Below are 14,560 nucleotides of genomic sequence, written 5' to 3'. Positions count from 1 at the left end.
CGTCAACAACCGAGAATATCCCCTCGAATGATCCATCAAGATATTGAAAGGCGGGGAACACCAAACATTGTGGTCCCAGGTTCTGAATGGCCGATCGCTGCGGGAGCTCATCCTAGCGTCAGTGTCCAGGTTCACTCTTTATCAACCAACGCAGACCGCGCCAATCCAGCCAGACACATCAGTCAGATAAATCCAAAGCACGGGCTTCTTCTCCAGCTGTTTACCTTGCATTTAAAGGTATCAAACACCCAAAATGTCTGACGACGATGATTTCATGCACGATAGCGCTGATGAGGAGTAAGTCCCGCCCGCTCCATCCCCGGCTCAGAACAGGGCAGAAGGACTTATTTGACGGTTTCTGTCGCTAGTTATGACTTCGAATACGAAGATGCGGATGACGACGAGGCGCAAGACATCGGGATTGAGAACAAATACTACAATGCCAAGCAGATCAAGGCTGATAACCCCGACGAGGCGATTGATGAGTTCTTGGGAGTACCTGCCTTGGAACAGGACAAAGGAGATTGGTAAATATCTCACCCTCTTGTAAATCGGACGCAGGGTTTCTGATTGTTGTTGTAGGGGCTTTAAGGGGCTGAAGCAAGCGATTAAGCTGGAGTTCAAACTTGGGAAATACAGCGATGTGGGCTGACTCCGAGATTCTTTTGACTCAAAGAGCACAAACTGACTTATACAGGCTGTCGAACACTACAGGGAGCTTCTAACCTACGTTAAATCCGCCGTTACGCGAAACTATTCGGAAAAGTCGATCAACAATATGCTGGATTATATCGAGAAGGGCTCAGATGACGACAGGGCGTACAAGTGCATGGAAGAGTTCTACTCACTCACACTCAACTCCTTTCAGAACACAAACAACGAGCGACTGTGGCTCAAGACGAATATAAAACTGGCCCGCCTTTGGTTAGAACGAAAGGAGTATGGCCAGTTGAGCAAGAAAGTTCGCGAGCTACACCGGGCTTGTCAGAGGGAAGATGGGTCCGATGACCCCAGTAAGGGCACATATCTGCTGGAACTATACGCGCTAGAGATTCAGATGTACGCCGAGACGAAAAATAACAAGCGCTTAAAAGCCCTCTATCACCGCGCCCTCCGCGTTCGATCGGCAGTACCACACCCGAAGATCATGGGAATTATCCGGGAATGCGGAGGGAAGATGCACATGAGCGAGGAGAACTGGGAAGAAGCGCAGAGCGATTTCTTCGAGTCCTTCCGGAACTACGACGAGGCGGGCTCGATGCAACGGATCCAAGTGCTGAAGTATCTCGTGCTGACCACCATGCTGATGAAATCGGATATCAACCCTTTCCACTCGCAAGAGACGAAGCCATACAAGAACGACCCCCGCATTTCGGCCATGACCGATTTGGTGGATGCGTTCCAGCGAGATGACATTCATGCATATGAAGACGTCCTAAGCAAGAATCCGGACGTTCTGGCCGACCCTTTCATTGCGGAAAATATTGATGAGGTCAGCAGGAATATGCGCACCAAGGCCATTCTCAAACTGATCGCGCCATACACCCGGTTCACACTAAAATTCATCTCGAAACATATCAAGATCTCAGTCACTGAAGTGCAGGACATCCTGAGCTTCCTTATCCTCGATAAGAAGCTGAATGCCAAGATCGACCAGGAGAATGGAACGGTCGTGGTTGAAAGCGCAAGCGATGTGGATCGACTCCAGTCTCTGGAGGAGTGGAACGAGGCCCTCCGAGCGCTTTGGCAGGCGACACTTCATGATGGCGAGGGGTTGAAAAATGACGATTTCTCGCAGGGTGTTGGTGGGATGGGACCGGGGTTCGGGTTGGCACCGGGGATGCGAAGTGGTTTGCTCTATCAATCGACCTTTAATGACGATGTTACTGCGGGGGGCCTACGTGCTAGCCATCGGTTTCGGAGAGGGGGGAAGGGCAGCAGAGCAGCGCAGAAGATTAAAGCTGGTTTGGAGGACTTTTAGGGCCGGGGATGGGCTAGGGCAAAAGAACGGCAAGAGGTTGCACGAAGTTAGATTTGGTGCTACTTGTACTCCGTACTCGGCCAGTAGTCGAATCATGGATCGGTGTTGATAATCCTTGCTGGCTCCTGGACTGGCCAGTGACCTGCAGAAATCCGAGATCTGAATATTGAAGGGTTTGGTCTTTTGCTTCTGCGTTGTGTGTTGCTGCGACTTGCATCGACATAAGACAAATGTAAGTTCTCACACCGGGAGCGTTGGGAGGGGAATTGGTTGTCTGGGACTGCATGCTGCATGACGAATGAACCCACAGCTCTTGATGACCTGTAGGAACTTAGAAGGGATGAAGGAAGTATGGTCGTTTTGTTTTGGCCGAGGAATAGAACACGTTAATTCGTGGGAACAGAGAATGCATGGCTGAAGTCACGTAGTGACCTCGGGACAATAATGAAGCTGCAACTGTCGACCAGCCGGTGGACACTGGAAAAGAATAACTGAAGTCCTTCGCGTCCTGGTGCATTTATTCGTTCTTTCGAGGCGGATTTCATGAAGCCAGATAGTACCTGGGTACCCCACCGACTCCTCAAGAAGAGAAGGTAGTATTTTCTTTCTCTCCCTCTCTTCCTTTTGTTTCACTATTTTTTTCTTTGTGATTTGGGCTGGCGAATGACCTTCGGTTGGGAGGAGGAAATCAGTAGTGCAAGAGGCAGCTGTCAAGTCTGCTGTCAATTTTGCCGGGCGAAACTCCGGCCTCTCTGCCAGCCATCAGCCGCAGCAGAGCGAAGGGGAGCGTCCACGACTCGCCTGGAACTCCACGATGGACGCTTTTCTGTCAGTTTTGGGTCAGTTTTTCCAGGCAAGCGGATCAACCACTTGCTCCCACCTTGTGGGGAGCTTTCTCATTGATTATTCTTGACATTTTTGCGCTTGATGGCTGGCAAGTCCCCCCAGCTTAAGACGAACACCTCCAAGATCCATCTCCAGCTCCGGCTCAGAGCCCGAACCGGAAGATGGGTGAGCCTTAAAGTGCGACCGAACAGAGAATCCTTTGGCGAGTGAGTGCATAGTCGGGACAAATCGAATGGGACCAACGCGAAACTCGACAGCGTATGACGATCGGCTGTCCTGCTCAAACTAATGCCGCAGGGACTTCTGTCCCATCCTTTTGTGAATAAATTTCGAAGGGCATTTGCAGTTTGCGCCGAGGCAGTACGCGATCCTACGGTCTCAACTCCGTTGAATGATGTTGATTCGAGCAGTCTCGTACCTTTGCATCGAATTGAAGGAGAGATCTCCGTGACAAATAACGTCAAGAATGATCGACGTCCGGTGCCAAAAGGAAAGATCTAAGAGACGGGAAGAAGAAAAAGTTTCCCGGAAAAAAGAGTTGTTTTAATGTGGATTGGTGGTTGTTGAAAGGTACGATCGCAAAGGTTGTCTTTTTACCCGCATGCCAGGCGAATCGGAATTGAATTTGTCAACGGATGTCAGCTGGGATGCGAAGGAAAAGAAAGGCTCCGGGGAGGCACGGCGGACAGGAGACGATAAAAGCACAAAAAGGCAACCAATCGCCCTTTGCATGTCTCTGGCATTTTAAGTAACAATCTTGGCCTGAATGAACAAAAGGCTGTTCTCGAAGATGTTTCCGAGGTAGCATATGCAAGGGCTTTCGGAAGTTGATCGACTCTCCTCAGCAACCCCAAGACAACTCTGAACTCGTGAGGAGTCAGCGGGGGATTTTGCCCTGGATGTGGGAAAACTGACAACTGACCCTGATAACGCTGGCTAGGAGGATTGGATGAATGGAACGACAGCTGCGGGAACCCAGCAGAACGGCCCAGAGACAATACCGCAACGTTCTGGTACCATCATACCGTTCGGCATGGGGCTTGATATCGATGTAGATCGGGACCTACCCTCCAAAGAGAGGCCGGTGCATGGGGGTCAGGCTGGTGGACTTGAAATTGTTGACCCCAAGCGAATGGGCTCTCTGTTGCTTCTGCGAGCCATACCTGGCTCCCGAGTATGGCTGGAGAGCTTTCCGCCGCACGCTCATCTCCAGCGGAGCTTGACATCGAACAGAGCTCTCGGATGTCAAAGGAAACCTTGATAATTCCTTTTTTCTTTTCTTTTTTTGAAAGCACAGCCAGAAACTCGACTGGTCTGGCGAACGCAGCGCAGGCGCAGAACCAGGGATGTCAGGCGGGGCAGGGCCAAAGAATCGGGAACTTTGTTTCGGGGTCTTCTTCTTCCTGTGAAGCAATTGCTCAACCTTCAAGTGCTGACAGAGCTGGCAATCAATTTGCTGATTTGTCTGAGCAAGCACAAAAGGGCAAACTAGTTCGAAAAGGCGTTGACGCCGATTCTTAGGATCGTGCCAGCGCCTTTTGGCTGCTTCTCCCCGCTCTGCCAAATGCTGCTTCTGCATGCAAGTTGGGTCGGAGAGGTACACCCTTGGACAGAGAGGTCCTCCCCGAGGAGGGGGTGCGAGGCGTCGGACGGCGGAGCGAGTTCCGATCAACCTGCCGCTGCGAGCAGAGGTCAACAGCCGTGAGCTAACCGAAGCTCGTCTATGGGCGAGGAGACAAAGATCCGTCCAGGGCCTTTGTGGATTGAGAATCGGGTCATAGGACAAGGATTTGTTGCAGGTGCGGGACAATCGGGCCAGTCAAGCGTGTTGTTGTGCGGAGACATGAAGTCGCCTTCAAGTGCATGGGGTGGGACTGGGATTGATTGATTTATTTTTTTGACCCTCTCTTGAGCGTGATGGGATGGAACAATCGTTGATTCCAATGGCAACCATTCATTTGCAGAATGACGATTCTCATCTCCTATGGGAAAGGCTGGAGATGTGCGGTCCGAGCACCAGCAGACGAGACTGCCACTGGTTGCAACGAGGGGAGGATTCGGCATTTGCCCGGTGACCATCAAAGAGGGACAGCATCAGTGACGATGATGAGTAACTTCCCACTGGACGACTCGCTCCACAGCCTTATCTGCAATCATCTCTCCAGCTCGCTCTCGCAAGAACTCTGGGAGCATTGTGATTCTGATTCCAAGCTTCCCTTCTGCCGTCACCAAATCGTCTCGTGTTTTGGAAACCCCGCGCAGAGCTTCTCGCCCCGCGACTGCTGTTCAACCATAAGAAATTCACGATCCCCTCCTCTGTGACAATCCCTGCCGCTCTCTCGCTTGCCAACTTGCTTCTTTCGTTCCTCATTAGCCGACTCCCTGCTTCTCTTATGGTGGTATGGAGGAGCAGAAGCCAGAGTAGAAGGGAGAAAAAAAAGGTCAGAACTGCCTCTTTCCCTCCTGTTACCAAGTACATCCAATTTGATTCCACCTGCCGCCCTCGAATGTACATTCCTGCGGGTTTGTTTTTCCTTCTCCTTCCTGATCCCTCTTTGATTCAGGAGGACTCAAATTCAGTTGCTCCAACAAGGTGGGGGAATTCCACTTCTACTGGGTGGCTTTTGTGTCACATGTTTCGAGATGCGATCTGGCTCGAAGCTTGGAGTCTGCGATACTCTGCAACTCTCCCTTTTGCATTTCCGTCCTCAATTCCTTTTTACTATGCCCTGGATGCGACATTGATTGATGTGTAAATGCTGTGCCCATCTCTACACCGCTGCTTAATAACTGTCCTTCCTTCTGATCAGCCTTCGAATATGCTAAGGCTCCTATCAGGTGCAAGCGGCCTGAGCTTTCTCCAGTGTTAGAACACGTTCCCCCACTACAATCTTGGGAAAGAGGATTGAATACAGGAAAGGACAGTGCCCTTCACAAACAATGTTCTTTCATTGATCAGGCTGGATTGTTCCTTCCTGGCTTTCTCACCACATTGTCACCTCCCAAACGCAATCTCGACCTCACCTTGTGCGATGTCCTTATCGGATATCCATCGGAATCATTTCGATCCTCTCAACCACTTTCACCCTCGAGAGGAACCTGGTCCTGGCTTTTACTCTCAACATCTCCCCTCAACTGCTTTTGTCACTCACGGGATCTCTCAGCTCTCAAGTGCTCTTTACGCTCACCAAACACCACCCATATTCAACATGAACCCACTATCGCCCGAAGAAATGGAACGATACCAGGAGCTATCAAACAAGTTTGAGCCGGATCTCCCGGTAAGGAACATTAGCCCGGGGTTGGATCTACAATGTGATTGACGCAGCGGATAGGGACTCCTCGTCTCTCACAAACAATCAACCGATGCGATCGCGATGGAATACGCCAACGCGGATCCTGCTTTTGCTAGGAAGACAAACGTATGAGCCGACTCTAGAGGAACGCAGTTTGGCATCTTCATGATGCTGACCACATCAATTGTAGGCCCTGGCTGTGACACATCCACAATCTCGTATTATGAAAGGAGATGGCAATTGTGGCTGGAGAGGTAATGGCTCAAGCGCCCCAAGTATCCATGCGTGAAAGCTTACCTTGATATAGCTGTTGCTTTCGGATATTTTGAGAACCTCTTCAATCTCCGAGACCCTTTGCAAGCACATCGCGAGCTGGTGCGAATCAAGTCTCTGAACCACCTTCTCGATCAGGTTGGCCAACAGGAACATCTGTATGAAATCTTTGTGGATGCAACAGAAGAGGTGTTTGGACAGATAACGGGTGCAATCGAACGCGGCGAGCGCGATGACTCCTTCCTTGCCGAGCTCTTCAATGATGAATACAACTCAAATGCCATCATTACACATTTCCGAGTTAGTAGCCCTTGACTATACCATGACCATATTCTAGAATCTTCGCTTTGCTCGCGTGTTCCACCCATGAGGGTTAAAGTTCTCACGCTAACGGTGATTGCTCTCCGCAATATACAGCTTCTGACTAGCGCCTGGATGAAATTGAATCCTCATCGGTATCAGGCATTCCTCTCGATGCCGCTAGACCAATACTGTGCGACGCGAATAGAGACAGTCAAGACAGAGATCGACGAAGTTGGCCTGCAAGGTTTGGTTGATGGAGTAATTGACGGCTCCGGAATCGCGGTGGAAATCCTATATCTCGATCGGAGTGAAGGCGACGCTGTGACTTCGCACGTTCTCTCACAAACCAGACCGGGTATTGGAGCCATCCGTTTGCTCTATCGACCGTAAGCCCGTTCCTGAACTGCTGGCTTCGGGTAGCGTTACTGACCTGAATACTTAGGGGCCATTATGATCTGCTTTACCAGGTGGAACCGACGATGAACATGCAACCTGTGGTCAACTTCCAATATGCCATGTCTTCGAATTACGCGCCTTGGGATACTAGCGATCTGTCATTCGATGTGAATTCCACCTTGATGGCAATTCCTAATTTGATGATGGACGCCCCTTTTGCGCTTGCACCCCAAATGTCTCAACCTCCATCTGATCCATATCGTGCCTCACCGACCCAGGAAGTCTACCAGACCCCTGTTCACACACCTCCGCCGCCAACGCCTGTCACCTCGCCGCAGCCACCTATCCGATTGACTGGACCGCCCCCAATAATGAGCTCTTTACCCCCCCGATCCAACGATGGGCCCCAGATCCGGTTAAATCCGCTTGTCATGAAACCAAATTTGAGCCACTCACTTCCAGTCACCGCACCATTCAAGAAGTAAGCTTCTCTATCCCGGATTAGTGTCCGGATATGTTACTAAATGCACTGGTAGTTCCCCGTATAATCAGGCCCATTTCCAGAACCAGGATTTCGAACCGATCCACTGGGAGCCTCACGAAGCTCGGAAATAAGCCGATGAAACAAATCCGGCGGACCGGGTCTTCCTCTTTTTGGCTGCTTGTCCTATCCATCCCTTGACCAACGACGTGTATGAACCCGCGATACGATCTGCGGAAACCTCTGCCGGATGGCGAGGAGGTGCCTGCTGTGACGAATGCCCTGGCGCCGAAGCTGATTTATAATACGCTACTTCGCAAATCCCTTCCGTTTTCTCGTATTTCCCTTCTTGCTTGACACTTTCCATCTATTAGCGTGTGCTATGTTGCATAGGTGTGAGCGGTTTTTATATTTCTCTGCTTTTCAAAAGGACCGACTGGTTCGCTTCACTAATCAAAGAATGCGAGGCTATCGTGATTTTTGCACAAATAACATCCTTTACACGGTTTCTATACGTTCCTGTTTGGTAAACACATACTGAATCCGAATCTTGCGTCCGTCAGCCAGGATGGCCAAGGACAACTATAAGTGTCCGTAGTCCTACCGATAAGATATTGGCCTCTGCTTCCGGGTACCTGATTCGGACACAACTCTAAAACCATGTCTTGACCAATATCTCCCCTTCTCAGGTTCACCCGGAGTGATCTAAACTCATTTATGGTTGCGCCTGTGATTCGCGTTTTTATCCTCAGGGTTGGATGATATCGATGGGGGTATTCGCGACGCGTTGTTGAAGGAGGGTGGGGAGCAGGGCCAGCAGGGAGGACCGCGCCCGAGTCATCGCCCCTCGTATGAGAAAGACCTCGATCAGGAGAACGGAGTGGCGTCCGAGTGAAGATCAGCACTCTGTACACGACCCACGAATCAATTGGCTGGGATTACTCCGTGGTTGACTCAAAGCGTTGCACCGAACTCGCAATCAGCGACGCTCATCGCAAGAGAATTGCTTCCGCCGTGCACCTCAATCCGTGTGCATCATGGGCCGTTTCTGGCTGGTAGAGGGAAGGTATCAAAGGAAAAGGGGAACGGCCCTGCCGAGTCTAAAGCCTAACAATACGTCGGCCCTCGGCGGGTGCCAAATCGCTGGTCTTTCAGCGTTCCTCCAATTTTTTAGATCGGTTTTGGGAATCACTGTGCTTGAGCTGTTCGATGCCACACCGACTCGCACTATGTGAATTCATTTTGCGGGGTGGGGGCGAAATTCAACCATTCAGAAAAGTCCATTCCCGTGGTGATATTTAATTCCCTATCGACGTCGGGGAAAATGCTGCCGAAGGTTGGGTCGTTGAACAGTTGATCTGCAAAAGGCATGAATATTGGTTGTTGCTGGCCTTGTGGGCCCCCGACTGAGCCAGTCGGAGATGTAGGAGTCGTTGAATACACGGGTGAGATAAGGCGATTGATAACGTCGAGGCAGCGGCCGGCAAGGTGATTATTGCTTAAGGAAGGGTGCATCAGAAGTGCTTTGGTGGATTCAATCTCTTGGAGCCAGCTGGGAGCGTCCGCACTGGTGGGATCCGTCATTAGGAGAATGATTGGAATAAGGCCAGCTTGGAAGAGGAAGTAGCTGTTGTTAAGAGGGAGGTTAGCTAGGGTTCGCAAGCGAATATATTGGCGGTATAACAACAGAAACGTACAGCATATACCATGCACCGAGTCGTGTGCAAAGATGGTTGTTTACGAAATCGGTAATCGACGAAATAGTTAGTCGTGCATTCCGAAGGCAAAGCATCCTACAGTCGACTTCATAAGGGTCTTCTGTTTCAGCGGGCGTATTTGGCGTCCATCTTCGAGATGCCCATCTTAGAAGAATGGGGCGATAAATGAGTATTCTCAGATTCCAATCCCGCCACATTAGTCGATTGCGGACTAGAGCAAAGTTGTCTGATTCCGAGCCGACTTCGGGCTGCTTTATATAATCGGGAAGTCCGTTATACCATTCTTCCATCGGTTTCTGAAGGTTCAGTGTCTCTTCCGGGGTCAGACTTGGTCCGGAAATGAGGCGTTGGTAAACACTGTTTGTCAGCAGATGGAATCTGGCCTGCGCAATCATTCCCGAGTATAGTGTCGGCTCATTGACCTCGGGAGGTAAAGTTAGGGCGGCCGCCGTAAGGGCTTCATCGTGGATGTTTACGACGTGCTTCACATCCATAACACTATCTTCGGGGAGAAGGATAGGACGACCGAACGTTTTTGCGGCACCGCTGTCGAAGATGTAGACACCCCACCATAGCCTCCTACGAACCTCTCGTTGCAGGAGACTAATCTTCCACCCATGAAACTCCTTGTGCAGTCCGAGGCTCATAGACATTCTGACCGCCAAACCTAGAAAGTTCCAACCTGTGTTTGGCTTGTTCCTTTTCTGCGCATAGTTGCTTAAAAATAACAAGGCCTGGACGAGGGTAAGATTTCCTGCTTCAAAAACAGACATTTGTTGGAGGCGGCTTCTGGCTTCTTGGTAGAACGTGATGTCTAGGTCGGAACTATCGTCGCCGATGCACCACGCTCCAAGGGCAAGGATCGTATTCAGCAGAATTTGCCATGCTGGCCCATGGGGTCGGGGGAGTTGTTCGTAGAACTGTGCCCTAAACGTAGCTTCATGGACGAAAGGATAACTCGTGTGATAATTGAGGAAAAAAGCGTCCATAAATGCTTGCTCGACGACACCGGAGGGAGCAATATTCAGGAGCTGCGATTTTAGAGGAATTCTGTCTGAGTTGTCTGTGGACTTTGATGCCCCAGGCGGTATGTTGAGATCGAATCCATGCTTAAGCAAGGCCCGGAGTGGCACAACGCTCGAGGACGCGCCTTAAAGCCATATTCAGCAAATCAAAATATGGCACGGTGGAAACGGAACACCTACCGAAGTAACCAGCACCCTCTGGTTTGATAGACAGAGCTGCCATTCCGTCTGTCAAATCGCCGAGCGTAATTCTATTCTCAGCCCAGTCAAAACCATCCGCCTGCTGGGGTAAGGCTTCTGGTGCTGGTTCATGTCGATCTGCCTCGGCCTTTGCGGGCGTTGAATGTCTTGACGAAGACTTGGATGAGGAGTTGGCTTTTGGAAGAGGCTCTTGGTCATGGAGGAGGGAGCGGACGGTTGCGTCTAAATCACCTCCAGGAAACAGTCGCCCTAAAGCTGTTTCGAATACATGCAGACGATCTTCCACATAGGTCAAGTGTCTGCGATGAACATCAGTGTTCAGCAACGAAGGGGGAGAGTCAGAGGGTGGCATGCAGGCGACTTACTGCCGCGTTAAGGGGCTTCTGGTAACCTTTGGGCTATACTTGCATTCCTTGTTCAACTGCTTGCACTGCGCGCAAGTCGGCTTCTCCTTGGAGCACTAAAAGATATGAGATTCGAGGCCTCAATCGGAGTGTATCTGAATACATAATACCTTGGACTTTCGTAAACGACATTCATCACACTGCCGGAGAAGTGGAATTAGAACAATACTCCCTCCTTTACTTTCTTTGAGACACTTACTGCATAAGAGTGGGAATCGCGAGTACTAGCCATCTTTTATCTTGTTCTGCGACACCGGGAATTTCGCGCTCGTTGGAAATCGCGGAGAGCTGGGATCATCTTGGGATTGGTAGTCAGCAGAAGAATCAATGGTTTCGGCTTGCGAAGTAGATGCGCCAACATGACCCCGCCACGGGGCCCCAGGGATAGATTGCGAAAGATGCCGGAGGTGGGTGAAGTATGATTGGAATCGGGAGAGAGGAAGTTGCGGTAGAGATTTTTGGACAAATCTTAGTGAGGTACATAATATCTGCGGAACTCTCCGCGAGGACTCGCCTGACCTCAAGCAATGCAAAGTAGTGGGGTATAGAAAGGTTTCGATGAGAAGGAGTGGACTCACGGTCGGCAGAGGAGGGGTCTCAGTGTACATTTCAAAAACTAAACAACGAAAAGCGCACCTGTACTTCTGGAGCCCATGACGGAAGGGAACGGTGGCTTGCTTAACGGTCGAAGGAAGGGGGGAAATAGTAATCAGCCTGAGATTTGAAGATGGGTTTCAAAGTCGAGCGGGGGGGCGAAGTCATGTGACTATATCGGGTTTTCTTCACTGCAAGGGCTCAAGGAAGGAATGCAGTTCGAGCGGTTTTTCATTCGGAACCCGCTCATTATTATATGAATATTTACCTTCAGATACGCCACAATTGTGTTTGCCGTTTGCTGCATTGCTGCGCATTGACACTGCCTTTCCTCGGCGGTCGATACTCCGGAGGCAGGCTTGTGGGTTTCCGGAGGTGACAGCGTGATGGACACCTGGCGTGGGGTGTCTCAGGCACAATATTTGGCCAATCAGACAAATTCAATCATCTCTTTTCACGACGTCATTCGTGTCTTGGCCTTGGAAAAGAGCACCAAAAATTCATCTGTTGATTGCAAGATCCCTGGACAACGTCGCCATTTCTCCCTCCCCAATCGAGTCATGCCTAGTCAACTGGCGCTTCCCCACCTCCTCATCCCCTACGTATCTTCCCCTCCTCAGTCGTCACTTACAGTTCTGTCTTCGGTGTTGGGCGCCACTGGTAATTGGCTTGTGCTCCGATTCTTATATGCCGCACTGGGGACATCAGCTGCGTCGAATGGCGAACCTATGGTTCGGGGGCACGAGGCTGGAAGGAAGAGCCGAGTGGTACTTGTGAGCTTTCTGCAAGGTTGGGAGTTTTGGAGATTGGAAGCAAAACGACTGGTATGGACAATACTCAATAGCCTGCCGAATGGCATTCTTCATGATGTCTCCAGCAGTATATTTGCTAAATAATTTCCAGGGTCTGGATCTCGCTCGCCTCACAGAAACGCAACAATTTGCTTTCGTTGATGGGCTTTCTGAGCTATTTTCCTCGCCAACCGCCCCTGCACAACCATCACCTACGCTCTACCAATACCCCGAAGCCGGTACAGCTCCTCGAACAACGCTTCCTATCCGATCGCAACGTTCTCCTCTCGCTCCTGGCCCAGCAGGATTGCGTCAGCCAATTCCCGTCTCTACTACTAGCGATGGCTCACCACATAAGAGTGCTAGAGAAGCTGGTCCGGTAAAACGACTGCACTTGCCCGTCGACGGGGTTGCGGCGTTGGATTTGTTCGAAAGGGAGATTACAGCGGTGATAAATCGACTCAAATCTTCACCTGGCGGGGATGGAAATGAATCCGAAGTCCTATTGGTTGTTGATCAACCGGATTTATTACTCGCCGCTACGGGGCCAAGCAGGTGCATAGGCGCAACGGAAATTGGAGAATGGATAATGGGACTGCAGCAGGTACACTAAAGGCCACCCCTTAAACCAACTTGAAATATGACCCGGGAAAACCTTGAAGAAGAATCGGATTGGATCCGGCTGATTATAAGCTCTTGTGACCGTCTAGGCTGCAACTGCAACTGTCGCGACCGTCTCGGCTGATTCACCGTTAATACACAACGCATCGGTGTATGCTCACCAGGCAGCCACTCCACTAGAGACGGAGCATGCGGCGTTTGCGGTTGAGTTGGCTCACCGGGCCGATATGGTCATGCAACTTCGGAACCTGGAAACGGGGGCTGCTAGGGATGTCAGTGGTGTTCTGAGGGTCAGTAAAGGTGGCGCATGGGGACGGAGGGAGAGTGCTGGAGTGGAAGAGAGTTGGGAGGAGAAGGAGGTATTGTATTTTGTTCAGAGAGATGGGGGTGTTATTGTTTTTGGGCGTGGGGAATAGAGTCTCAACGCAGGGCGTTGAGGTACGTGCAAAGGTTGGATGGGGTTCGCATATGGTGAGCCGTACTAGATACCGAGTATACCCATAGTGTTTAGTGAACTTTGTGTACGTTGTGGCCAAATGTTTGAAATCGGATACGGATCACATTGAACTCTGCCACAAGAGGGGATGCTCGCTAGCCATAAACAAGAAACGAAATTCATTCATGTTTGTCCCCATTTTGAACTTTATCCATTTCAAAGGCCATGAGATGGAATCTTTTTTGTCTTCCAAATACCGTCAATTATGTGCCGTTTTGTCTAGCATAGTGTTCCGACGGTAAAAGCGAACACTCATCCGAGCACCAACTCCATGGGGAAAGTATGTTTTGAAGCCCTGTATCCGATCGCTTCAGATGCGAGATTCCTGTGCCATACCAGCCCTCTCCAGCACCTGGGAACCAAAACGCCACGTAGAAGTAGATTTAGTGGTTCTCAGGGCCCCGGGCGCCCTTAGGAGTGCCGACCTGGAAGCCGTTCTTGAAGCGACGGTGAACTTCCCTCAGGTGAGACGTTCTTCCCGTACCGGTGGTCTTGCGTCGTTTGGCCTTCTCGCTCCAGTTGACTATTACCCACCAATTCTTGTCAGCGTATGGTCATGTCATAGAAATACTTCCAAATAGTTCCACCGGCGAGGCGCAAGGCGCGCAAGAAAAGCATGCAGGGGTGTTCGTACACTTGCGAGTCTTAGCAGCGGGGTATCCGCAGTTCGCGCAGGTCGACTTCTGGACGTGGTAGGAGCGACGGCCTGAACTCGACGATAATCAACGTCAGTAGCCCTTCTGATTGCTTTTATTTCAAGTCTTTTTTTGACGAAGTTACACCCAAAAGGGCTTAACATATTATCGGGGAGCGATTCGGAGGCGGGGGAATACTGACCACAACGCCGACAAAGGGTGTGAGTCTTGTTGTGGCGCTTGCCAAAGCTGGAGGTACCCTTCGCTATTGTCATCGTTAGTCGGCGAATTCTCTCGAGACAACGGACGGGTCGACGGGATATCGGAATTGGACGTACTCATCTTGATTTAGGGACTGGCAATCAACAGGAATCGTGTTAGTATAAAATATTTCTTGCCTCCATAAAGAGAAATTGTCCCGGAGATAGCGCCATCTGAACTCACCTGGCGATTCCGTTGACGGGGCTTGTTGTCGTCGTCCTCGCTCCAGGCGGATCGA

The 14,560-nt window shown here is 50.6% G+C and overlaps 5 protein-coding genes across 5 annotated transcripts; 3 read left to right on the top strand and 2 right to left on the bottom strand.

Moving 5' to 3' along the window:
* The first annotated feature begins 120 nt into the window (after positions 1-120).
* Positions 121-1,988, top strand: BJX67DRAFT_58086 (putative COP9 signalosome subunit 2 (CsnB)). Its single transcript, XM_071035184.1, has 4 exons — positions 121-297; positions 369-527; positions 583-643; positions 698-1,988. Exons 1-4 carry the CDS (start codon positions 254-256, stop codon positions 1,979-1,981), a joined length of 1,548 nt encoding a protein of 515 aa, XP_070887421.1. The 5' UTR covers positions 121-253; the 3' UTR covers positions 1,982-1,988.
* Positions 1,989-5,859: 3,871 nt separating this feature from the next.
* Positions 5,860-8,373, top strand: BJX67DRAFT_387460 (OTU family ubiquitin thioesterase; the record flags this gene model as incomplete). Its single annotated transcript, XM_071034220.1, has 7 exons — positions 5,860-6,108; positions 6,163-6,249; positions 6,314-6,377; positions 6,431-6,696; positions 6,814-7,085; positions 7,142-7,576; positions 7,632-8,373. The coding sequence occupies 7 exons, from the start codon at positions 5,860-5,862 to the stop codon at positions 7,708-7,710; spliced, it is 1,452 nt and encodes a 483-aa protein (XP_070887420.1). The 3' UTR covers positions 7,711-8,373.
* A 430-nt stretch (positions 8,374-8,803) lies between these two features.
* On the bottom strand, positions 8,804-11,156 carry BJX67DRAFT_380223 (putative C6 transcription factor (Gal4); the record flags this gene model as incomplete). The annotated part of the gene is made up of 6 exons (XM_071032749.1): positions 8,804-9,203; positions 9,274-10,444; positions 10,500-10,819; positions 10,886-10,980; positions 11,035-11,064; positions 11,124-11,156. 6 exons carry the CDS (start codon positions 11,154-11,156, stop codon positions 8,804-8,806), a joined length of 2,049 nt encoding a protein of 682 aa, XP_070887419.1.
* Positions 11,157-12,078: 922 nt separating this feature from the next.
* Positions 12,079-13,346, top strand: BJX67DRAFT_371480 (uncharacterized protein; the record flags this gene model as incomplete). Its single annotated transcript, XM_071031093.1, has 3 exons — positions 12,079-12,342; positions 12,422-12,913; positions 13,020-13,346. The coding sequence occupies 3 exons, from the start codon at positions 12,079-12,081 to the stop codon at positions 13,344-13,346; spliced, it is 1,083 nt and encodes a 360-aa protein (XP_070887418.1).
* A 298-nt stretch (positions 13,347-13,644) lies between these two features.
* BJX67DRAFT_57804 (60S ribosomal protein eL37) lies at positions 13,645-14,536 on the bottom strand. The gene is made up of 5 exons (XM_071035183.1): positions 14,514-14,536; positions 14,400-14,435; positions 14,264-14,326; positions 14,061-14,132; positions 13,645-13,949 (listed from the first exon to the last, which is right to left on the bottom strand). The coding sequence occupies exons 2-5, from the start codon at positions 14,401-14,403 to the stop codon at positions 13,810-13,812; spliced, it is 279 nt and encodes a 92-aa protein (XP_070887417.1). The 5' UTR covers positions 14,404-14,435; positions 14,514-14,536; the 3' UTR covers positions 13,645-13,809.
* Between the last annotated feature and the right edge of the window lie 24 nt (positions 14,537-14,560).

The sequence above is a fragment of the Aspergillus lucknowensis genome (assembly GCF_044049455.1).
Source record: "Aspergillus lucknowensis strain CBS 449.75 chromosome Unknown BJX67scaffold_14, whole genome shotgun sequence".
Taxonomy (NCBI): Eukaryota; Fungi; Ascomycota; class Eurotiomycetes; order Eurotiales; family Aspergillaceae; genus Aspergillus; species Aspergillus lucknowensis.
The sequence above is the reverse complement of the archived record's forward strand: the minus strand, read 5'-3'. Positions and strand labels throughout refer to the sequence as shown.

Coding starts and splice junctions, on each gene's coding strand:
- BJX67DRAFT_57804 (XM_071035183.1), bottom strand. Junction 14,133..14,263: donor CACCCTTTGTCGGCGTTGTG/GTCAGTATTCCC, acceptor CGTCGAGTTCAG/GCCGTCGCTCCTACCACGTC. Junction 13,950..14,060: donor CGCTGCTAAGACTCGCAAGT/GTACGAACACCC, acceptor GGTGGGTAATAG/TCAACTGGAGCGAGAAGGCC.
- BJX67DRAFT_58086 (XM_071035184.1), top strand. CDS start 254: ATGTCTGACGACGATGATTTCATGCACGATAGCGCTGATGAGGA. Junction 528..582: donor GAACAGGACAAAGGAGATTG/GTAAATATCTCA, acceptor TTGTTGTTGTAG/GGGCTTTAAGGGGCTGAAGC. Junction 644..697: donor AACTTGGGAAATACAGCGAT/GTGGGCTGACTC, acceptor TGACTTATACAG/GCTGTCGAACACTACAGGGA.